This window comes from Cololabis saira, chromosome 22 (assembly GCF_033807715.1).
Source record: "Cololabis saira isolate AMF1-May2022 chromosome 22, fColSai1.1, whole genome shotgun sequence".
Classification (NCBI taxonomy): Eukaryota; Metazoa; Chordata; class Actinopteri; order Beloniformes; family Belonidae; genus Cololabis; species Cololabis saira.
The window spans coordinates 21,631,653-21,656,802 of NC_084608.1; the positions used below are offsets into that span (position 1 = coordinate 21,631,653).

Below are 25,150 nucleotides of genomic sequence, written 5' to 3' on the forward strand. Positions count from 1 at the left end.
ATATCTATGCTCCAGGATAGGTTGACAGAGAGCGAAACTTAAAGGGGACCACCAGCAAGCTGCGGAGAAACATAACTTAAAGGCAACAGACGGGGTGGAGGGCTGTGTCACACCTCGGCTGTCAATTGTTGACAATTGTTGCTCATTTTTATTTCTAGGCTCCGAAATTAAATTGACATACAGCTGAGATGCAGCGCCCAGCTGCGGCTGCAGCCGCATCTGCTGGTCCTGCTGGTGTTTCTCCACAGCAGCCCAGATCCAGCAAGATGATCCGTGTTTATGACTGCCGCACCGAAAACGGGGAGACTCCAAAGATAGATCTGGATGCGAGATGTCTGGACTTTAATGGCTTTATGCAACTTATCTGCAAGGTAACTTTATTGATCACTGTATTATATTGTATCATATTTCGTTTCTTATTTGACTCATGAGCAAGTGAAATGGATGAGGCAGATAAATCAGTGTCGGATAAGTTCAGCAGGGGCGCAGGAGTCTGTGATGTTTGCGTGGGTTTTCTCCACTCTAAAGGTGTTTAAAAAAAGTTTGTTTAATATTCTCAAATTTTTTACTTTTTTTACCCCTCCCCTGGCCTGCACGTGTGTTTTAAAGGTATAGTCTGTGATCGTATTCAAAAACATTTATTGTTATACTGGGTGAAATGGTCCTTCCATCCTGAGAGTAGCCAGTGAATAATGTGTTCAGAAAAAGGAAAGAAAAAAATCCGACCTCTCTGACAGCTTTAATCCTGTAAAAACTCTGACCAATCTGTTATTTGCGCACCGAATGAAACGGATTGGTCCAGGACCAGAGGCGGGGAAAGAACCAATCAGATGCCTTCATTTTAAGTCCCGCCCACGCCCCCCTCTGTCCCATGGCGCTCTCGTCTCGTCTCTCTGGAAGCAGTGCAGCCTGCACTGCTTCCAGCTGCCTCCAGCCCCCGTGTCGCCTCCCACGGGTCTTCCTCGGCTCAGAGTGTCCCAGTGCAACCCCCCCCCCCCACTCCTCCAGACCGATTGGCAACCGCAGCCTGACATCGGATGGACCCGCCGCTCCCGGCTTCACTGCTGGCTCGCGGTCGGGCGGTCACGTCGGATGTAACGGCTCGCCCTGCTAAAAAGGCTAAAAAAAGAAAGCCAAAGTGTGATTCTGCGGCGCAGGTTGTCCGCTACTGGGGGTCTGCCACGGGGGTCCGTGGCAGACCCCCAGTAGCGGTGCGCCGGTGCGGAGCGCCGGTGGCTGCGGTGCTGCGGTGCTCTGCTGCAGGCTCTGGAGCCACGGCTACGCCGTAGCCTACGCCGTAGGGTACGCTACGACGCGCACCATTCTGCGTTGGTGTAACGCGGAACCATAAATCAGTCTGCTGTTCTGAACTTCTCTGTTGTGCTCATTTTGCTGGGACTTCGGGTCCACTTTTGCGGTATGCGTTCATTGTTGTGTCTAAAAATGATGCGCAGTGCCCACCCAATCAGAAACGGTACAGATATTCTGTGATATTTTTTTATATTTATAAAAAAATAAAATTATAAAAAAATAAAGGATCCCCATAACTTTGATTGGGTGGGCAGGATGCACGTTTGGGTGGGCACAGCCCACCCCTGCCCCCCCCCCCCTAAAACCGGCCTCGCTTACAGGTGAATGAGACATGGGGTAGTTTTGTTGAAAATGTGCTGTCCAAAATGTCCTGGAAAACTGGACAAAGTTTGTGGGGGCGTGGCTTTGGACGGAGCGCTGACAGGAGGGGGCGGGGCATAGAGGAGGTGCCACTATCAAATCTTGCTAGCTCTCTAAAATCAGGCACCCTACCTTTAAGTGTACTGCTGCTGAACAATGTGAGTTTCCCCATTGAGGGATAAATAAAGGATTATCTTATCTCTCTTATTTTATCTTAAAACCCTCTAAAGTTTATATGAATCAGTTACTTCTGTAGGTTTATTGGGATGGGCTGTGTGAGAAGTCGATAAATCATGATAAATCAGGAGATTGCACCACCCTGCAGTAATCAAAGGTGTGGCACTGTTTTTCACTTCAGCGAGTTGTTGAACTGAAAGCCGCAGATGTTTCCAAAGGAAATAGTTTTCTAATGTCCTCACGCGATGCTGCTTGAGTGCACTTCATTGATGCTTTCACTTTAATCTCAGGGGAAATATTTCTAGTGCATATATTTGCCTAATGATGCATGACATGAAAATATACACATAAAATCAAGTTTTTCATTTGGGATGTTTCATTGTTCATTACATATTACAGTAGAATATTTAGGTCTCATTCAGAAATTCTTGGGTGAAATATGATTCATCCAGCATGGGGCGTTATAGGTCTTAATATGAAATTCCGTTTTTCTCACTAGTGCCGCCCCCCACTCCTTGGGATAGGCTGTGTGAGAAGTTGATAAATCAGGTGATGCCACCACCCTGCAGTTATCAAAGGTGTGGCACTGTTGTTCACTTCTGCAAGTTATTGAACTGAAAGCCGCAAAGGTTTCCAATGGAAATAGTTTTCTAATGTCCTCACGCGATGCTGCTTGAGTGCACTTAATTGATTTCATTGTTTTGCTTTAATCTCAGGGGAAATATTTGTAGTGCATATATTTGCCTAATTAACCCTTTAACGCATGACATGAAAATATACACATAAACTCAAGTTTTTCATTCGGGGTATTTCATTGTTTATTACATATTGGAATATGTTTGTCTCATTTAGAAATTCAAGATTCTGTATTGTCATTGTTCATATTTCATATACAACGAAATTCCAGGTGCTTCATCGCAGGTGCTGGTCCTTATATAAAGTGCAAGATAAGTGCAAAATATTATTCATCCAGCATAGGACGTTATAGGTCTTAGTACGAAATTCTGTTTTTTTTTGTTTTTTTTTACTGATTTTGTAAAGTATCGTTTTTCCCCCTCCAGCAACATGTCTTGTCATATGTGTTTGAGCAGTTACAAAGTTTAAATGTTCTGTAGTGGCAGGTGGTCTAATATTCACTTAATTTAGTGCTATTAAACATAGTAATGTTCTCAAGTCTGACACTGATGCCAGGAGACAAAAACACCTGTGCAGTTCCCGAGTATAACACTGATAAATGAATGTGTAGCCTCAAACTATCTCGAATCAGTTTGCAACTCACTAAAGCAATGATTAACGTATCGTAACCTTAAACATGCTGTTGGGATATCGATGAATGGCCTTCAGGCTATTTACAGTCTCTTAAGCAGTTTATTGAGTAATTGGACATCCAGGACAAGTCACAACAGTTCATGATGCTGTTATTTAAAATAAATAATTCAAATTGGAGAATTTGTTGGCTGCAGGCCTTGTCCAACCAGGATTTGGACAATCCTTGTTACTGGTAGATGTCAGGTTCAAACAACCTAGAACATCCAAAACATAGTACAAAAGAGAGAAAGACAAGAGGTTACATGTTTACTTGCAAGGAGAACGGACAGAGATGTGTTCAGTTACAATCTCCTACAGCTCTGAAGCGCACCTCTTTTTATTTCCTAGGGTGGTCCCTAGTTACAATACGAGTTGCAGCTCTAAGAGACAGAAAAAACACAGCTGTGATTCTTCACGTTTACACAACTCATTATTTTCAACTTGATATATGTTGCTCGTCCTTGGCCTTGAACCAGCATGGCATTTCTTCAACCAGAGAGCAGTTCCTGTTTTGCACAGATAGCTCTTTGATGACACAGTCACAGTCACGCTATCTGACTTCTCCTATCTGCATAACAAACTCTGAAAATTTGAGTTGTATTTCATTGCTTTGATAGGACCAACCCTCATGGCAGTTGTCAGCAATACATTTTTAAAATCAATGCGATATTGAACAGGAAGCCAGTGAAGGGACGACAGAATTGGAGTGATATGTTCAAATTTTCTTGAGGCGGTGATCAGACAAACAGCGGCATTTTGTACCAACTGAAGGCAGTGGAGTGATGATTGAGAAATACCGGTGTAAAGGGCGTTACAATAATCCAGGTGAGAAAGAATAAAAGCATGGACAACTTTGTGGAGATTATCAGGAGACAAAAAAGATTTGATTTTGGAAATCAACTACAGCTGGTAAAAACACGGCTGGACAACTTCCTTAATTTGTTCATTAAAACAATTGGTGGAAATGGTTGTGAACGGGAGGGGTACCAGACCCATTTCACTGGTTGATTGATCGATTGTCATCTTTTTCAAAATGCCATGAAACATAACCCATTTAAATCTCTGCTTATCAAAATTGACTTTTTTTCTCAGCTTTGAGAAATAACATTTTCTTTCCTTTTTTCTTTTTTAAACAGAAATTTGCTCTCCGTTTTTATGAGACATTTGTGCTGGTCACAACCGACAGAAAAGTTATGAATTATGACACCTTTGGTGAGTAAAGTTGCTGTTAAGGCTGTTGTTATATGATGCTATAAATTTGAATGACTGATTAACTGGTTGATTGATATTCAGGGGAGCTTCAAAGTGGCAGCACCCTCTACTTGTTGCACCACGAGAACCAGCCTCTGCCAGCAGCGATGTCGGAGGAAATCATGTTCCAGCCTCATTACGATTCGCTGCTGAAGGCTGGGACTTTCGAGTACTACGCTGAGGGCCAGAAATCATTTAGTGAGTGATTGATCGAAGTTATTCTCTTACAACAGAGAAAGATGTTAATTGAACATATTCGTAACCCACTTTGTTTTTCCAGCTTACGCGCTCGCTGAGCTGGTAGACAACTCTCTTTCAGCCACATCTGGTAACTCAGGAGTGAAGACAATAGAGATACGGATGGTTGGTTCTAAAGCTGTATATTACACATATAGTGAATATAAAATTAAAAAAAATGTCCCAATGGAATGTCCTCAGTGAATTTCTGACTGCTCCGTCTGTTTTCCAGCTGTTTGACAAAACCCCCGCGGTCCTTGTTCTGGATAATGGGCGAGGCATGAGCTCGAAGGACCTCAATAACTGGGCCACATACAGACTTTCTAAGTTTAAAAGGAACAGCAGCATATTTTCAAGGTCGGTGGGACTTTTTTTTTTAAATTCATTCAGACTGGAAGTGGAACTGTAATACCCCCCTTACATCAATGCACCATGTCTGAATGGGTTCAGGTGTCAGATTCACATTGACTTTCAAGCTCTTTGTTCACAATGAAGTTCATTCATTTCACCCCAAATAAGTCTTTTTTTTTTTCTTGTCTTTTTCAATTTGTGTCAGTGAAAAAGAAGACTATGTTCGCCCCGATCACACCCGTCGCAGTCTCAACAGTGATATTTCGTACTTCGGAGTTGGAGGAAAACAGGCATCTTTCTTCATCGGGGACTCAGTCAGAGTGAGTTTTGAGAACCATTCCTGATGTAACAGAATGATGAAAACATGTAGTGATGTCGCCGTGGCAAGAAAAAAGTATGTGAACCTTTTGGAATGTACTTTTTCAGCGTTCATTTCTGATCTTCATCTAAGTCAGTGGTTCCTTTTGAGCCTGAAGGGTCGGGTGGGTTAAAGGCTTGACTCGGTGTATGAGGCATCTTCTTAAAACGGTGTGGCAGGGTCATTACCATTACTTTTTCTTCTTCTTTTATGTTAAACTCAGAACTATACTTCATTTCCTGACAGGAAATAGCAGACAAATTCATCTCACAGAGGCAAGAAGTGGAGAAGAGAAGCAACATGCCCTTCAGTGGATAGTTACATCTAACTCTGTCTCTCTCACACACGCTATCTGTCTAACCACAATGGTAAAACCCCGGACATGTAAAAATGTGTCTGGAGCTGTTCTGTAACAAGTCTGATCACTGTCTTGAAGTCATTTCTGCCAAAAGAGGTTCAACCAGCTATCAGTGCCAAGAGTTTGCCTACTCTTTAATCCAGATGCAAATAAACATCAGATCACATTTCACAGTAATGCAGAAAACAAGTCCCTTCCCAGGGGTTCACATGCTTTATATTGACACTTTTTCCATGTTTTCAGCATCTGATTCAAGAGATTTTACCAAATTGAGAAAACGTGTCTGTTGTTTACATGTTTTCCACAAGTGCAGTCTCTCTGGATTAGGACACAAAACTCAGTTGAACTTTTTTTTTTTATGTTTTCTTTTCAGCGTGTGCATTTAGACTTCTCATGAGTTGCAGTTTAGACACAACAGACATGCAGAGGTTGGTCACTATTGGTGTGTTATAACGCTATAAGTACCCAACCAACAACAAAGTGTGTAAACTATTATTCTAATCTGCACTCAAACAAACTAGAAGTACCCCTAAACAAAATCAGAAACAATTAAAATTATTTCTGATGTGATGGAGAATAATGTGTTGTGCAACTCAGGTAGCTTGGCTGTCCAGTTATCGAAGGGTTATTAATAATTTTATTCAAGAATTATTAATAATTAATAAAGTCGACTATTTATCAAATTGAATGACCAATATGATAAATAAACATTATCCACCCTGTTCCTTAAGCAGGGAAATGATAACTTTTACAGCAGAATATCAGTCTCAGAAATTAAGGTTTTTGCCTAGTATACAGTAATTGAAGGCGTGCAGTTCGAGCTCTGAGCTCTGTCAAACAAATCAATTGTGACCAAAATGCATGAAATAACAAAAACCACTCATTAAAAATCAATCAGAATTTATTTACATACGGGTATCAAAGAAGATGTAAATAAATACCCAAATAAATCCTGATGGCACACTACGTTATTATAAAACCATTAATTAACTAGAAAAACATCAATAGAAATGAAATGAAAGTTAAATGCACGGAATGAAAAATAAATCAAAGCAATAATAATAAAGATGATAAAGAACACAATAATGATAACGTACAGTAATACGCATACAGTAATCTCATTAAACATAAGTTCAGCTTTACACCGTTCTAACTGACTGATCGCCCAAACACGACCTCACGTCTCCTCTGGATTCTGGATCTGAACTGCGGGTTCTGTCGGGGGTTCCAGTCCGATGCGGCCTCGTTTCTCTCGGCTTTCAGTCCAAGCAGTCTCTCTCTCTTCTCCTTCGACTCTGAAATAAAAAAGACAGGGGTGCAGCGTGCAGCAGCCGGGCGATCCCGCCCTGGTCAACAAAGCCTATCACGGCGTCTCGGTGCGCGCGGGGTCCGGTCCACTCGTCGGACGTGCGGGCTTCCGTCCGGGCTGATGAGCGCGTGGGCCTCACGGACACAGGTGGCTAGATGCTCCTCACTGAGCTGGCAGGCTGACGGGAGGATCAGGCCCTCCTCGGGAGAGAACTTAGAGCGGAGAGAGAAATTAGAAAGGAGAGAAAGTCGGGAGCGCAGTGCGCTCCGTGGTAACGGGTCTTACGCTCCGCCGGACACTCCAGGCTCGAAGCGGCTCCCCCCCCGTCTCGTCGCAGCGCTCAGGAATAAATGGGTAGATGTGGCCGCGGCTGCCTCGGTCGGCAGGCACGTCTTGTCCGGTCCGCTGGCTGAGGGAGAGAGAGCGAGCGCTCGGCAGGAACAGGAGTTTGAGTTCCGCGGGCTTCGTGACGTCACCAGCCCCTGGCCGTGATTGGGTGCTCCCCGCTTTTGGGCTTGGGGGCGGTTTTACTGTGAGGGACAGTCCCCCCCCTTCAGGACTCGCCGGACTGGTGTCCTGGGGGCTCCACTGCGTCTGAACCCCCCTGGTGTCGTAACCCCAGGGAGTCTGTTCACTGGTCCCTTTGCGTTGGCTTTTCCTTTGTTTCCCCTCTCAGGTCTGGCAGGAACCCTGCTGGGTTTGTGGGGGATATACTGCGTCTGACCCCCCTCTCAGGTGTCGTAAACCCCATGGAGTCTGTTATCTGGTCTGGAGTCATGCAGCATAAACTTTGGCTTGGCTTCGGACCTTTACTGGCCCAAGAGAAATGTTCACCCACTCACATATGTCATGAATTCATAATCATATGGACGGTAGTCCAACAAATGTGTCCCAGTCCCAGAGAACAGTTAATCCCCTTCTTTTCCATTCAATGTATGCCAGAAGAGGTTACACAACAAATGTGATATATAGTTTGAATGTGTGAAAAAAAAGATTTTCAAAGGTAAAATATATTTCTGTAGATGATCAGCAAACAAGCAAACTCTCCAGATGTTCATGAGCTGGTTCTATCAAAAGAAGACTTTGAGAGAAAAGAGGAGAACAAAGAAGATATTTACAAAGGGACTATCTTAAACAGGAAGGTAAGAGCATAATTTCTTCAGTGCATCAGTCCAGATCCAGTAAATGTTCAGAGGTAAAATCCAGGTGAGGACTTCTGCGTGACTCCTCGTCCTCCCGATGCAGGCCGGCGACTCCTCACACATCGCAGATGATGAGCGCTTCCTCCATAGCATCATCGCAGAGGAGTCTGGGAAGGACAGCTTCACCGCGGCCGTGATCACAGGAGTCTTCCCTGATCACATCACCTACCTGAAGCAGCACTTCGACGAGTGGACCAGAAAGCTAGCGTGAGTTTGCAGACTCCCAAGCTTTATGTTTAGTCTGAAGTCTTTACAAGTTGTAAGTTTTTTTTTTTCTTTTTCATATTTCAGACACGTTTATCACTATTACATTCATGGTGTCGATGGAAACAACATGAGGAGCCCCCAAACTTCACATAATCACCTTAATATTGATATTCTGGTGAGATTTTTCTTTTTTTGTTACTTGGCGATTGCAATGATTCTCCATATGTGTATGTTGATGCAGTTTATCAAGGCTAATGAATCTTTGGACTTGATCAGGTCACTCTGCGGGAGAAGCCTCCTAAATGCCCTCGTGTGATGAATCTCAGAGAAGTTGAAGATGACATGCAAACTCTGTACATTAACGCCGCCGTGGACACGTTTGAGTTCAAGGCCCAGACTGGAGACGGCGGGGTGGTGGAGGGAGTCCTTCGGTATCACCCCTTCCTCTATGACAAGGAGACTTACCCTAAAGATCCAGTTGAACCTCCAGGTATTCAGATACGATGCAATAATAACTAAACAAACTTCATAACAAGACTTGTCACAGCTTGAGGTTTATCGTGGATCTTGTGTCTGTGTGTTTTGTTTTTTTTAAGCACCCGTTGATGAAGAAGATGACGATTACAGCATTCCTTCTGGAAACCTGGGGACGAGAGACATCTTCGAATGTTTCTGGAACGGGCGGCTCATCCCGTACACCAAAGTGTCGGAGTATGTACCACTTCCTGGTTTATGATCAGGAGAGCTTTTTGTTTTTTTTTCTTTTGTGAGGGGTCGTTTCAAGAGGTGGAGCTCTTACATAAAATAGAGCTTTGTTGTGTTCCCAACCAAGGTTGCAAACACACGAGGGCTCTGTGTTTCTGTGTTGTGTCTAAGAAACTGCCTGGGAAAGTTATGATCCTTGGAATTTGCTGGAAGGAGCAAGCTTTCTTCACATTGTGTTTGTAACTTAGTATTGCAATCCGCACGCACGCACGCACGCACGCACGCACGCACGCACGCACGCACGCACGCACGCACGCACGCACGCACGCACGCACGCACGCACGCACGCACGCACGCACGCACGCACGCACGCACGCACGCACACACACACACACACACACACACACTTCACTGTCATTTCTTATTTTTGTGTCTTCTGCATGTGTGTTCCAGGTTCGACTGGTGCCCTCGATCCTGTAAAGGCACAAAGTTATTACCTTCAGAGTGTTACAGTCGCTTTTCAGGGGTCCTTTTTACCGACGACAAGTTCCTGGTCAGCAGTAGTAAGCTCAAGTTCATGGAGCTGGAGCTGAAACTGAAGGACAAGGAGACCATTTTCACTCCGAACTCTAACACACAGGTGTGTCATACCTGAAAACACGCTTTAATCCAGTCATTCTAAGGTTAGATAGATACTGGAGCAGATTTTAATTAATAAGTCATCAAAAACTGTCCCTACATTTCTATTATCTGTTATTGGTAGTGTCCTGAGGAAAGTTGCAGTTCTGTCCCTCCCTCCTTCCCTCCCTCCTTCCCTCCCTCCCTCCCTCCCTCCATAATCAAGGTGCCTACATATATTGAAAATGTCCCCGAGTACTTTTGTGGAGACATGAATAATATTTTGTATGTGTTAAATTTCCCCAGTGGGTGTAGCAGGGAGAAAAAAAGCAGAATTAGTCCTGCCATGGCAGCCCTCCCAGGAAAGGTGTTCAGGGAGGTTGACACATTCAGCAGCTGATGTAACAGTGACAGTCGTAACGTTGACTAAAGAGTAGCTAAAACTGGACCTACTGTATTTCACAGTTTTATGCTGTTTTTATTCATTCTACATGTTTTTATTTTGCTGTTTATTTTTTAAAGCTACACCCTGCTGTCACAACATTTTTGAACGTGCTTGACTTCTTTTCTTTGCATATCAACAGAGACACTCACAAAGAGGCAATATTGAGAAAGAGTTTAAGCAGTGGCTTCAAAACTGTCACGAGAAATACGACAAGGAAGTCGAGTTTCTGGGCTACAAAGAGACTATCACACGAGAGGATGCGCCCAACAAGAAGATGCAGTTCCCCTGGGCAACGTTCTCCACCATCGAATGGGATGGAAAAACGTACAAAGAGGGGCAACTTGTGAGCATTTATTTATCTTTCATGATTATTTTATATAACTGTGCGTGTGTGTTTGTGTAGTTTTTAGAATTTTCTTGACATCTTCTTGCAGGTGAAGTCTCAGAAGACGGTCCCCATCATTTATGGCTCAGTGATTCGGTTTCTGCTGTATGGAGAGTACAACAAAACCTGCTTTGCAACGGGAGGACACGTGGAAGTGAACCGTGTAAGGAGTTTTATTGGTTTCGCATTAAAGCATTAAAGAAATAATCCCGCGTGCTGCTTCACTTTCAATGGAAACTCAGTTTCCGTTATAGATGATCCTGGGAGCATATTTACTCCCGCAGTGCTGCTAGCTCAAAGATATGGATGAAAAATTAGACTGAGCTAAATTCACTCTGTGGTTCAGATTTAGTGTTTGTTGCACTGTTTCCTTGTGAACAGCTTTTCTGCATAAAATACTGCCATTACCTCTTTTACAAGTTTGATTGAACCTCAAGACAACGTTGCCTGTAAAATATCCGCAGGTGCACACAGGGTTCCTCCAAGGGGTGGTTAAGGATGATCTGTTTTTGCAGCAGTCAGTCGAGTTGCCAACGGTTACCAGAAAAGCTTAGTTGTGATTCCTGCAGGGTGAATCCAGTTGAAATATTTTAATAAGGAATTGACATTATCACTGGTGCTTTTTCGGTCTGAAACCGATCACCTCTTCCAGGAGCCTGAAGCGCTTTATCACACAACCAAGATCATACCCATTTCAAAGATTGACAAGACCGCCACCGATGAAAACATCAGGACGTACATTGAGAATGATGTTGACAAGTAAGTACCAAAGGGTTTCCATGCACTTCCTCCTTCAGCCTGACGATGCTTTGTCTGCTCTGGTAAATCGGGTTTGCTTGCTCCAGGATCCCGGAGAAGCTGGTCATGGACTGGCCTGAAGGTAACCCTTGGTCGCAGGACTCCGCACACCCCGCTGGCACTCCTTTAGGTGACGCCCTGCATTGTTTACGCCTCTTGTGTGCGAAGTTTGAATATAAGGTGTATTGTTTTTCGTGTAGTGCAGAGCTCATGTTTTTCTATGTCGCGTCATTTCAGGACCCCTCAGAGTTAACATTCTGAACAGGAAGGGCGACCCGCTGTCCGTCATACAAACGGGGGGGCCGGGAAAAAAAATGAATGTTGACCTCAAAATCGTCCACCACGGTGAGAGTTTTGGATTCTCAAAGGAATTTTGGATGTCTTGAAAATCACTGCAGTTATATTTTTTGTTGGAAGTAGTTCGGAGACAAAATATTAAACATATTTATTGATATGTGAACTTTGAAGTTAATTAAAAAACACACTTTTGCTGTAACATCTCACCAATAATTAGGTTTATTTACAGAAACTCCATAACAAGATTTGGTTTCATGAAGACAAATACTTTTTAATCATATATTATTCGAAAGATTCAAAATGAAGAAACATTTCCTTGTTCGAGGTGGTTGCAGGATCACTTCTGAAAAGCATCATTGATGCTCTTCTGGAAGTTGTGACCCTGCTTTGTAAATACACTTACAGATGGATAAACTGCAGCAGAAACTGTACATTTAATTGCAATGGATGACCAGTTAAAAGACGTTTTTTTTTCTCAGTGCAGTTGAACATCTGGATCTGCGGTGCAGTCGACCGCGTCAGAAACACGTCCCTCAAACTGCTTTTTCTCAATCAGCTTTATATTTATGTATTTGGACCTTCAAATGTCAAAATGTTAATGCTTCGTTATTTTATATATTTATATTATTTTGTGTGTCATATTGTCATATTTTTTGTTTTTTTTATAAATATATTGTTAAATATCAAGATTAATTTCCCCAAAAAAGAGATTAATGAATACGGTGTTCTGAGAGTTCTAATATCCAAATCCCAGGCGTCGGAAAGTAAAGGAAAAATTATGTTGGAATGACTCTCCTAGGGCATGCTGGGAAACTTTTATTATTCTTGTAAACTTTAAAAATGCATTTTAAAAAATCGTAATAATTTTTGACTTGCATTAATTAGTTCTTTTTATTTTTTTGCACTTATTCAGCAATTTGAAAAAAACTAATTTAATTATTTGTTTTGAATGTAGGGTTAATTTCCATGGAGGATTTTCTTTTGTAAACACATTTAATTTTATTTTTCTTTTGTCCTCAGGTTCTAAAGGAGATAAACAGATTGGTGGCAACACTATTGCCCGCTTCGTACAAAAGCACGGTTACTGGTTCAAAAAAATAGGTACATTTCTCTCCCTTTCACCTTTTTCTCGGACATCATTAGTTACCTGTACTGTGGGATTCAGCTTTTAATCTCATAAAATATGACTAAACGTTTGAATTTTGCCAGAAAATCTGACCAGCTTGGGGAAGTACACGTTGTCTCTGAAAAGCATGATAAATGACCCCTCTGACTTCGGAGGCCGACTTCCGAAACACGAGCTCAAGTTCACCATCAAAGGTAAACGGCACCTGAGCTCCGATTATTTAATGTTCATTTCTTCCTTATGCATTTCTCAAACTGACTTTTCTGCTTTTCTTTTTTTTCGTCATCTAAGAGGGAGAGGCAGAGAGTTTCACAGTTGGCGAGGTGAACCCGACTCTTCGTGTGGGAGTGCCATTCAACATTCCTCTACAGATAGTTGATCGCTACAACCACCCAGTGACACTCCCTTCCAAAATCAAACCTGTCATCGACTGCGGGTGAGTCGCTTCATCAGCAGATGGGGTTTAATTTTGTTCAGGTAGCTTTACCGGAGGTCCAGTCACTGAATCTATGCATTTGTTTATGTATCTAGTGGGCTGGATTTGAGTTATGAGACGGTGAGCAGCAGCAGCAGCAAAACCTTCACCATCAGTGGTGTCAAAGCCAGGGGAAAAGTGCTAAACTACCAAAAGGTTTGAAAAAAACAATCCTCACCATCAGCAGACATTTAATATTTGAGGACATGCACAAGATAACGTAAGTTACGGATGTAACTATGGTTCTGTGAATTCCTGGATGACTGCCAGTGGCAGTAAACAGAGTGGATATGTCTCCTCGCGCTCCGCGCAGGTCGAGATTTAATAACAACAGTGTCACGTGAGTGACGTGTAGGCTACCTGTGCGTCTATAAATACCGCCCGGTAGACTACATCCGGCCTCCCAGAATCTTCTCGCAGGAAGTTCGGAGTGACCGGTGTGACTGGCAGTCATCCAGGAATTCACAGAACCATAGTTACATCCGTAACTTACGTTCTGTTTCATTCCTTCCAGACTGCCAGTGGCAGTAAACAGAGTGGATGACTCATACCAGCACTGTCACGAGGAACAACACCCACCTAGTGGTCAGCCGTAGAAGCCAAAGGCAGAACGGCCGAAGCCAGCGTGGACCCAGAGGCCACGTTAAGGCGATAGAACCTGGTGAAGGTGCACGGCACCGTCCAGGATGCCGCTGCACAGATCTCAGACAACGGTACCCCTCTCATTGCCGCCCAGGAAGTGGCCACACCCCTGGTGGAATGACAGACAACGCCTGAAGGTGCAGGTCTACCTGCCACGTCATAAGCCTGTTTGATTGCTTCAACAATCCAGTGGGAGAGACGTTGCTTCGACAGGGCACGGCCCTTGTGCGCCCCCCTGTAGCACACAAACAACTGCTCAGAGCGTCGAAAGCTCTGTGTTGCCTGAAGGTAGAGCCGCAACGCCCGGACTGGGCACAGCAAATTAGCCCGCTCCTCCAGCCGGGACTCAAACGGGGGAGGATGGTATGCTGCCAACTCTATGGCCTGATTGGCATGGTCAGGGGGTAACACCTTTGGCAGGAAAGCGACATTTGGCCACAGGGTCACTCCTGAGCTGTCTGCCTTCCACCGAAGGCACGTAGGACTGACTGAAAGGGCGTGGAGCTCGCTCACACGCTTGGCAGACGTAACAGCCAACAGAAAGGCGGTCTTCCATGACGTCGTCCTCAAGGACCCCCCTGCCATAGGCTCAAAGGGGGCCTCGCCCAAGGCCTGCAGGACCAGCGGCAGGTCCCATGCTGCTGCACGCTGCACTCTGGGGGGGCGCAGTCTCCTGGCACCCCGCAGAAACTGTGCTACCCAGTAATGCGCACCAACTGGTCTACCATCGATGTGGCCATGGTGGACAGAAATAGCCGCTACGTGCACCTTCAAGGTCGAGGCCGCCCGGCCCGCCTCAAACAGATACTGCAGGTACCGCAGTACAATTTGTAACGGACAGGAGATCGGGTCAAAACCCCCGTCCCTGCACCAGGAGGAGAAAGCGGTCCAGCAATGCGAATACACCCTTCTTGTGGAAGGAGCTCTAGCATTCTGCAAGGTCTCACATACCGAGGGCTCAAGGTGCGTCAAGAATGACCCTTCCCTCTCAACGGCCAGGCCCAGAGTTGAAGGAGGCTCGGAGAGGGATGCCATACCTCCCCGCCCAGCTGGGACAGGAGGTCCGACCGTACTGGGAGCTGCCAAGGCTCCCCGTCCAACAGGCTGAGGAGCGTGGAGAACCAAATCCTCGAGGGCCACTTGGGCGCCACCAGGAGGACCCTGTGACCCGATAATCTCACCCTGTGAAGCGTGGGCATCACCAGGGGAATCGGAGGGAACGCATAAAGGAGGCCTCTCGGCCAAGTGTTGGCGAGAGCGTCCATCCCGAGCGGGGCACTGGTCTCTGCCAAGGAGAACCACAGTGGACAATGAGTCGTACACTCCGAGGCGAACAGATCCACACGGGCTTCCCCGTATCGATCCCAAATCATTCGCACCACCTGGGGGTGCAACCGCCAGTCCCCTGGGGGCAGCTGCCGGCGTGAGAGGGAATCCGCCACCACGTTGGCTCTGCCAGGGAGGTGCATTGCCCTCAAGGAGGCCAATTGAGGATGAGCCCACATCCACAACCTCCGGGCCTCGTTCAGGGAGTCCAGCGACCTGGTTCCCCCCTGGTGGTTGACATGAAACACTGTCGAAGTGTTGTCTGTCCGGACGAGGACATGCTTGCCCCTGAGAAAGGGCAAGAAGTGCCTCAGCGCCAAGTAGACAGTCCGGAGTTCTAGGACATTGATGTGCCGTCCCCGCCACAGAGGGCCCCAAACCCCCTGGACTGACCTCTTCTGCCATACCGCACCCCAACCCTGAGGTGAGGCATCTGTTGTCACCACCTCTCGCCTCGAAGGGACTGAGCCGAGAGGAACACCGTGCAATAGAAAGGTGCTGTCCCGCCACCGGTGGAGATGAATAAGGCACTGGTGGGTAACCTTGACCTTGACCCACCTGTGAAGGCGAGGGTCCATCTGGAGGCTGTTGAACCACATCTGCAGGGGGCGCAGGTGCAGCAGCCCCAGAGGTGTCACAGCCGAGGCCGCCGACAGCATCCCCAGCAGTCGGAGCCATGCGTGGACGGGCAACCTCATCCCGAGGCGGAAGGACCGTAGCAGGTCCTGAATCCGCTGTGCCCGCTCTGCAGTAAGGCGTGCCTGCATTGACACTGAATCGAGGGACAGGCCGATGAAGGTGGTCTGCTGCGTAGGACGCAACAAGCTCTTCTCCCAATTTACCGACATGCCCAGAGCCTCGATATGTGTGAGGACCCTGGATGTCATCAGCTCCGCCTCCCGGAGCGAGGGGGCGCATATAAGCCAGTCGTCCAGATATGGGAGAATCTTTACTCCCGACAGGCATAGCGATGTCAAGGCCGCCCTCATGCATCTGGTGAAGATGCGAGGAGCCAGGGACAGGCCGAAAGGCAGGACGGTGAACTGGTAGGCGTGGCCTTGAAAGGCAAAACTGAGAAACCGTCTGTGGTCTGGGTGTATTGGGACGTGAAAGTAGGCGTCCTTGAGGTCTATGGAGGTGAACCACTCCCCTGGAGTGACAGATTGAAGGACGTCGCGTGTACGCAGCATCCGAAATGGGAGGACCTTCAGGTACTGGTTCAGACCCCGAAGGTCCAGCACAGGCCGAAGAGAAGTGTCTTTCTTCGGAATGAGGAAGTATGTTGAGTAAAACCCACTGCTCTGTGTATGTGGGTGAACTCTTGTGATGGCCTTTTTGTCCAAGAGTTTGGCTATCTCCTGTGACAAACACAGGGCCCTCCCGCGGTCTCTGACCGAGGTTTCCCTGACCCCGGAGGGTGGTGGGGGCCGGCGGCGGAACTGCAACCTGTAGCCCTGGGACAGTGTTCTCAAAACCCATACATCTGGAGAATGGGCCGCCCAATAGGCCAGGTGCTGATGTGAAAACCTGCCCACCGCCGGCCCGAGGCCCTCATAGAGTGCCTCGAGGATTATTTGGGGGTTTGGGGGGACGCTGGTGTTGCCCCTGCACCCGCTGAGACCGGCGAGGTGGAGGGTGTGCGCCCCTGGGCTGACGCCCACCACCCCCAGCAACCCGGCTGTGCTGCCAGGGCTGCGGAGGGGGGCTCGGGGGATGTGAGCGGCGCAGGTCTTGTGCGCCCCGTCTCCTGGAGTGCTGAGCTGGGGGTCCCATGCTCGCACTCCGACGACCCCAGGCCTCTGATGCCTGACCCGACTGCTTCCTGCGCTCCAACGCCTGTTCTGCCTCTGGCCCAAACAACTGGCCCGGCACTACCGGAAGCTTCCGTAGCGTCTGCCTGCAATCATCAGACATGGGTGCCTGCGCCAGCCACACCTGACGCCGCGTCACCACCAGGGTGGACATCAGGCGGCCAAGCTCTCTGGTCATCAGCCCGAAGGCTTGGAGCGCAGCGTCGTTAGTGTCACCCAACTCCCCGCCCTCATGCTCCGACTGCAACATCTGGGACTGGGCGAGGAGGAGCACGGAGAGGGAGTTCCCAATGCGAGCCATGCGGCCTGCCGCATCATAAGCCGTCGAGAGAAGGCTATCCGTTACCCGGCACTGAGGCCTAGGACAGCGGGCCTTATCTTTGAGCGCCTCATCTGGTGAAAGGACCAGTGAGGCGATACACGGGTCCACGGGAGGCATGTGAACCAGGCCATGTTGCTCCGCCTGGCGCATGGAGGCCAAAGTCCTTGCATCCTTGCCATGGTAGGCAAACGCCTTTGGATCTGCCCAGCAGCGCCGCAGCTCCTGCAAAAAAGCAGGCGAGGGCGGGACATCAAAGGGCGGGGCTACAGGAGTCCGGCGAAAGAATGGGTTGCTCGCCGGTTGGGCAGCGGGCGCATCATCCAGCCCGACCTTAGCCAGGGCCGCACGCAGTGTTGCCTGCAAAGGGCAGGGGCCCTCTCCCAGCTCAGTGCTCCCAGAGCTCCTGAGGGATGTCTCCGAGCCAGCCTCTGCCTGTATGCTAGCTGGGTCAACCACCAGACACGGCAGCTCAGGGGAGGGATACTCGCCAGAGCTAAACACACTGTCACGGCCTTGAAACATGGAGTTTGAAGCCCTGGTAGACATAGCATCGTCTCCACAATCTGACTCCCAGGGGACCGCCAGAGGTGGGGAGGGCAGAGCCCGCTCCCTCACTAAGGCCTTAAGCTGCTCCAGTTCAGCCCGTAAATCCTCCATCTCACTGCGTGAGGGAGCATCCTTCGCCTTCTTCTGCGTAGGGCCACCGCGCTCGTCATGGGGCCCCGCTCTGCGCTTGTCCCGGTGCTTTTTGCGGGAACCTGCACTGACATGAGCGGCCCCAGAGGGTGGGAGGTCGCTCCTAAAGAGGAGGCCTTCCACCTGACGCAGCCGGTCCTCTCTCACCGAGAGCGGCAAAATGCTGCAGTTGATGCAGGGGTCGGAGAGGGCCTCCCTCAGGTGCCCCACCCCCAGACACTGGGGGCACAATTCATGGCCATCCTCTACCAACAGTAGAGTGCCACACGATGTACAAGCCATCATCGCTTCCTCCAAAAAATAAAAGGGTCAAGTTAGGAAATCTGGGCGAGAACCGAGACTCGATCAGAACATCTAACAGACTCCTCACACCACTGTTTTTAATCCAAACAATTCAGTGTGGAGCCAGGCAATCCAAGCGAGAACTGTGGCCGCCACAGAACGCGTCCGGAACCTCTGGACTAGCTTTTTTTTTTTTTTTTTTAATATATATATATTTTTTTAAATTTATATATATTTTTTTTTTTTTTTTTTTAAAGCTTAAGTAAAAAAATACTCACCAAGCCAGGCTAGGAACCAACAGACGAGAGCAGTGGGCGGACCACTGAACGCGGCTGGGACATCTAGCATGTGGAGGAATCAGCTCAGCACAAACAATTCAAGACCGTTTGTGTGGCTGGGGAGCGAGCCAGCCCGACACACGGGCGCTCGGATCCTCCCGATGGAGAAAGGGAGAGGTAAGATGGCTTGACAGCCACAGCCTTAGAGGGCACAACGTGCGCTCCGACCAAGAGTCACAGGCAGGCTGTCAAACACCACCAACCAGAGTTGAGCTTACCTCCCCGAACCTGCAGAAAATATAGATCCGAAACACGGATCTACGGAGCGATTAACCAGCGATGTACGTCAGGTTAACAGCGAGAAGATTCAAGAGGCCGGATGTAGTCTACCGGGCGGTATTTATAGACGCACAGGTAGCCTACACGTCACTCACGTGACACTGTTGTTATTAAATCTCGACCTGCGCGGAGCGCGAGGAGACATATCCACTCTGTTTACTGCCACTGGCAGTCTGGAAGGAATGAAACAGAACTGAAGTGCATCCCATCAGCAAGGTATTTCTTTTATTTATACTGAGCAGTAAGTTTTATATTTCAGAGCTACGACCTGACAGTGACGCTGCCGGGCCTCAAAACAGACACAAAAATGATCAAGATTGCTCTTCTTCCTGGTGAGAGTGCTTTTATTTAAGAGTTATTGAGGAGTTTGTATCAGAGGAACAGAGGATTTTCTGCCTTCATAATTTTCTGTATGTAGAAGGAACTTCAATTCTTTTCCTGTTTTTCATCCAAAAACATTCCCTCTATATAGATCCTCCGCTGAATGAACGGGTCTGGTTCAGTCATGTCCACCTTTACGAAACATAGAGCTCCAAGAAACCAGACTAACTCTTTGTACCAAATAGGAAAAGGATTAGGATGGCTGGTCATGTTTTATCTGAAAACACTGCAACATAAAGATGGAAAAGTTTGACTTGCCATTTTTTAATACAATAAAAAGGAAACGTGGATTTAACTAATCAGAAATTCTTATTTTTACTTTATTACAACTCAGGAAATTTGATAATTTGTGCCATTTTTTTGTGAAAATTTCAGTTTTTTTCCTCACTAACATCTGCTTCCTTCAAAGTGTGAACTGGAACATGGAGGCTTTTGTATAAACGGATCAGATAGCGTGTCGCAGAAGCAGCTGACATTATCATTGTTTTGGCCGCTGTTCAGAACATTAAAATAATTCATGAAAGAATTGATCACCAGTGGCCAGCGTTTACTCGCACTTGGTGTTAAAATGTGCATCCAAATGCATCTGGAGTGATCGGATCTGACCTTTCGTCTCTACATCATACTTATGGAAAACATGTTATTTTAATGTGTGGTGTTAATAAAGAAGTGGATGCTGCAGGTTCAAGCTGTTGAGATGAGTTTCCTCTGTGGAGTCGCTGTTCCTTCACATCGAGAAGAGAGAGTTACTTATCGGGATAAGGGATGGATAGATGGCATACAGTCAACATACATTCATACTAAAAAGTTAACAGTTTTTTCATTTGGTTTTATAATTCATCCTGAGGTATCCACAAGTGGCCACTACAAGATCTCCGCACATTCCAGGGCGGATTCAGATCCAGTAACTCAGGAAGCATTTGAAGGTGATCTGGGATGCTTGTGTCTGCCCACTTCACTTTGCAGAAGGAACACAAAAGCATCCTGGGACATATTTAGGCACCGCGTAATAAGCTGACACCATCAGCCGGGTTGATGACTCATTTGGTTTTGACTGCAGTAAAGCTTTGTCATTTTGTGTCTTCATGCTTGTGTTGTGCACACTCGGAGTGGCAGCCTATTTTTGGATAAAGGTTTCAAGATGTTTCTTTTATTCAGCAAGTTGCGACTTAATTATTTCCAGTTGCTGCTTTCAGTTGTTTGTTTTTGGTTAAAATGCATTTGATATTGCATCTGCAAGGTACAATCTGATCCTTTTGGATGTATTTTGACACACATTTTACTTCCAGGTGTGAACACACACATGCTAAGCGATTGGACGTGATCAGATCTCCGACTTTCATTCTATTCTCCTGTTCTGTGACTGAACAAAATGATTGTGTCGTTCCATGTAACCAAAAACCAAAGAGCTTGCTTTGTAGCAAGTTTAACATGGCATGCATCAAATGCACGGAAACTCTGGAGTCCACTAATGGAACAGAGAAAAGATGTACACTAGAGTTCTCTTTCATAACATTCGTTTTGTGTCTCACATTGGGAACGCCCTCGACGTGACCTCATCAGAAGCTCCTATTACATTCCGCCAGCCAGGATTGGCTGGAGCTAAGCACGTCAGTGTCAGGGTGCAGACCCTCCCCTATAAAAGGACCTGACACTGCGCTGCCCGTCATTCAAAAACCTCTTCGAGCGAAAACTCGATCACCGGGCGTTATTCTGGATTTGACTGCTATCTGGGAAGTAGCAATACTTCACCAGCTAGCCGAGTGGCAACGCTCACGGTAGCTATTACCACACCGAGTAGCAATACTCCCGCTAGCCTCACGGCTACTGCAGAAACAGAGTCGCAACACTCCCGCTGTGTAATCCGCCTAAAAGTCGAAACACTTTCAGTCGGTGTCCACTAATCCCCAACCACACCAGGTTAGCATTAGCATCCCGCACAGTGTAGCTTCACAGCTAACAAACCCTGCTAGTGGTCATGGCTGACACTAATGCTGATGCCTCCACTAAGACAGAGGAGAAAATACAGGCGCGAGCCTGCCCTTGCGGGAACGAAATTTCGGGCAGGGACACTCACCTGTTGTGCGTGATGTGTCTTGGGCTTAAACACGCTTTAGACGCCTTTGAGTCCACGGAGGAGTGCCTTCATTGCCAACACCTTCCCCTGAAGGCACTTCGGCGCCGTCTGACCCGCCAGACGAACCTGTCTGACCACAATTCTGGCTTCCACCGTGGAAGCTCTGGAGCCAATGGAGCTCGCTGCCGTGTTGGGTCCCCAAACCGAGGCGGGGCCAAGCTGGGGAAGTCGGCTCAGCTTCGTTGACCCGCTCCGCTGGGAATTAGACGGGCCCGGCCTCACGGCCGGTCCGCTTGATTTCCCGTTGGAAAGGGCGGATGACAACTCGGATGGTGGGTCGGAACTCCTCATGACTGATGAGGACGATGACTCTTCTCTGGGTTTGTTGGGCCGGGTTGCAAGACCCCAGCCTCCAACGGCACCTGCGTCGGCCGACGGCTCACCTTCCCCTGTATGGGATCTGGACCTGCAGGACGTGTGTCAACGCGCCGCTGCTAAGCTCAATATCAAATGGCCCGAGGTCCAAGCCGAGGTGACGCGGTCCCGTTACGACGGGAAAAGGTTGCCCAAGGTGAAGAGGACAGGGAAACAGCTCCTGACGATCTTCCCAGAGTTGCTGGAGGAATTTGCTATCTCCTGGTGTGATAAGCCTTACAGCGAGAAGCATCCTGTGGCAGGCAGCTCCATGCTGGACTGCGAGGGAATGGAGGGCCACGGCCTCCGCAGCATCCCTCCGGTGGAGCCCGTGGTGGCGGCTCACCTCCACCCGAAGGCGTCCCTGTTTTCAGCGGGGCCCGCGCTCCCATTTGGGGCAGACCAGTCAGTCCAGCCTCAATGACAAGGCATATAAGGCGGCTGCACTGTCGACCCAGGCTCTCAACGCCACTTCCCTCCTGGTGGCTTACCAGGCTGAGCTGGAAGAGGAGATGACAGCTTCACCTATCCCCGCGTTATGGGAAGAAATGTGTGTCATCACCGACCACTGCCTCCACCTTCACAAGGTGGCGAGGGCAGAGCCATGGGGCTGATGGTTTTGCAAGAGAGAACCCGCTGGCTAAATCTCACCACGTTGTCCACTAAAGAGAAAGAGGTCCTGCATAACACCCCCATAACGCCCCAGGGCCTCTTTGGCACGGCGATCACGTCAATGCAGAAGAAGTGTGAGGAAAGGAAGAGGGAGGATGAGGCCCTGAAGCTGTGTTTGCCGAGAAGGGCACCCATTGTTGCTCCTCCTCAGTCATTTGCCCAGGCTGTGGCACGGCCGGCCACCTTCAAAATCCCCAGGCTGCCCAAACCTCAGGCAGTTCCTCAGGCTCCACCGAGAGCACTGGCTCCGAAAGGCCTGTGGCAGAGGAAGGCCCCACCCCAGGATGGGACCCCGCCTGACCGGCCACCTCCGTCCCCCACTCACGTGGTAAGGAGGAAAAAGTGGCCGGCCTTATAGGCTCCGTTCCCGAGCCCCTCCAGAGCCCAGTTCGGTTCAGTGCGTGGGCGACGGGATGTTCGACCCGGCCCAGCGCCCCCGTGAAGTGAAGCAGAAGTGAAACTGTCGCATCCAGGCATTGTGCCGAGTGCGCAGTTAAAAACAAAATAAAACCATTGTTGAACGACAATTGGGTCACACATTCCCCAGAGGGAGTAACCCCTCCCTCAGGCATAGACAGTTGTGCCGCATGGCACGGCACGCGCATGCGCAGTTTCGAAAGAGCGGCACTACGCCCCGGTGCCACAAGGGAGAGCCCTTACCCCGTTTGTGACATACGAGCCTGTCAACCCTCCAGACTGGCCCGCTGTCACTGAGAGCAGCGAGGTGGTTAACGTTCACAAACTCAGAGTGGGTTATGAGAACATTAAACGGGGGATACAGGCTACAATTTGCTGTGTCACCCCCGCAATTCAGGGGAATAATCCAGTCTCAAGCCTTAGGCGAGGAGGCTCTCTTTCTACGCAAGGAGATTTATTCCCTGCTAGAGAAAAAGGCGATAAGAATAATTCCTCCCGAACACAATTGGAGCAGTTTTTATTCACGATATTTCCTGGTTGCCAAGACAAGGGGGCACGGCATGCGTGCAATTCTAGATCTCAGAGATCTGAACACGCGTCTCAGGAAATACGAATTCAGGATGTTAACCCATGCGTCTCTGCTGCGTTTTCTGCGTCCGGGCGATTGGTTCACTCCAATCGACCTCAAGGACGCGTATTTTCACATCCCAATATATAGAAAATACCTCAGATTTGCTTTTCAGGGGACATGCTACGAAGATCTAGTCCTCCCCTTAGGTCTCTCACTAAGCCCAAGAGTGTTTGTGAATTGCACAGGGGCAGCTGTGCGACCGCTCAGGAGGCGGGTGTGCGAGTGGCCACGTACATTGACGACTGGCTTATTGCAGCATCCTCACGCGAGGAAGCAGCATTGTGTCTCTCAAGCTTTACCAAAGGCTGTTAGGACTGATGACCTCAGCCCTAGTGGCGAGTCCTAGGGGACACTTGCACATGAAGGGAATGCAGGTTACACACACTGGCACACAGACTGATTTTCTGGTGCAGTAGACAGTTTCTGTCCCTGAAAGCCACCCATGTGGCAGGGACACTGAACCGTGGAGCAGATCTCCTGTCCAGAGGAAATCCTCTTTATGCAGATTGGAGACTTCACCCAGACGTAGTGAGTCTGGTTTGGGAGCGTTACAGGTGGCCGGTCGTGGACCTCTTTGCGACGCAGGAGAACACTCGGTGTCCCCCTATTTTTGTCACTTCACGGCCAGAATGCACTGATGGGGGTGGACGCACTGGCTCACCAGTGGCCTCGGCTCTGTTGTACGCGTTCCCCCCGATAGCGCTGATTTCTCCAACCCTGGCCAGGGTGAGGGAGGAGAGCCTGTCGATAATTCTCATAGCTCCCTGCTGGCTGGTGAAGCACTGGCTAGCGGAGATAACCCAGCTCCTTTGTCAGGAGCCGTGGCCTCTGCCAATACGCAGGGGCCTGCTGTCGCAGCACGTCTGTTAATACATGTGACTGTGACTTTGTTTAAGCATAAACTTTGTCAGTCATGGTCTCAGTCTCAAAGGCAAGAACCAGCCGGTTTCCACACGACTTGGTTTCTGCTACTCCAACACCCACATCCCACAGTGTTTCTGTGAATTAATATAACTATTTAAATTCTTATCTCAGGTAATCCACATTCACTTCACGTGAAACCAGAACTCGATCAGTTCAAATTAGAGAATGGAGACTCGGCTACCTTCACTGTTGAGGTTCTCGACGAGGCCGGAAACATCACCGCCAACCCCAAACAGATCGTTCGCTGTCAGGTACGGACATGTATCTGTTGGGAAACCATCAGATGTCTGAGTGAAAACACTCATTTGAACTTCTGAGAAACCTGAATCTTGGATGAGGAAAGTCTTTCTTTCTTTCTTTCTTTTCCTTGGGTTGACATCTTTTTATCCTCTCTGTACATTCTCAGGTCTCCGGACTTCCCCCGGTTACGACCGACTGCAGCAGAACTGGATCTGGGCAGCTTGTGACAAAACCCATAAACGTACACATAATCGACGGACAACCACAAATGCTTGGAGTTCAATTTAACATGCCTGTAAGTTTAAAAATAGATGGTTTATGCGCTTTGACTTAAAGCTAATCCATATAGCAGTACCACTTCTGACCACATGGGGGCTTACACATTGGCTACATTTGCAAAAAATACAGTCCTAATGAACG

At 48.0% G+C, this 25,150-nt stretch overlaps 1 protein-coding gene across 1 annotated transcript in view; it reads left to right on the forward strand.

Moving 5' to 3' along the window:
• Positions 1-81: 81 nt before the first annotated feature.
• smchd1 (structural maintenance of chromosomes flexible hinge domain containing 1) overlaps positions 82-25,150 on the forward strand; it is a 36,342-nt gene continuing 11,273 nt past the window's right edge. Inside the window, exons 1-24 of the mRNA XM_061713561.1 lie at positions 82-371; positions 4,293-4,368; positions 4,450-4,605; positions 4,688-4,770; positions 4,877-5,001; positions 5,201-5,315; positions 8,043-8,162; positions 8,266-8,429; positions 8,514-8,604; positions 8,706-8,919; positions 9,026-9,140; positions 9,588-9,774; positions 10,337-10,540; positions 10,632-10,745; positions 11,235-11,341; positions 11,428-11,510; positions 11,618-11,725; positions 12,698-12,778; positions 12,887-12,997; positions 13,095-13,239; positions 13,335-13,434; positions 19,234-19,306; positions 24,602-24,741; positions 24,897-25,025. Of these exons, the coding sequence (XP_061569545.1) occupies positions 189-371; positions 4,293-4,368; positions 4,450-4,605; positions 4,688-4,770; positions 4,877-5,001; positions 5,201-5,315; positions 8,043-8,162; positions 8,266-8,429; positions 8,514-8,604; positions 8,706-8,919; positions 9,026-9,140; positions 9,588-9,774; positions 10,337-10,540; positions 10,632-10,745; positions 11,235-11,341; positions 11,428-11,510; positions 11,618-11,725; positions 12,698-12,778; positions 12,887-12,997; positions 13,095-13,239; positions 13,335-13,434; positions 19,234-19,306; positions 24,602-24,741; positions 24,897-25,025 (3,024 nt within the window). The 5' untranslated portion in view covers positions 82-188. The remainder of the gene's footprint in view (positions 372-4,292; positions 4,369-4,449; positions 4,606-4,687; positions 4,771-4,876; positions 5,002-5,200; positions 5,316-8,042; positions 8,163-8,265; positions 8,430-8,513; positions 8,605-8,705; positions 8,920-9,025; positions 9,141-9,587; positions 9,775-10,336; positions 10,541-10,631; positions 10,746-11,234; positions 11,342-11,427; positions 11,511-11,617; positions 11,726-12,697; positions 12,779-12,886; positions 12,998-13,094; positions 13,240-13,334; positions 13,435-19,233; positions 19,307-24,601; positions 24,742-24,896; positions 25,026-25,150) is intronic.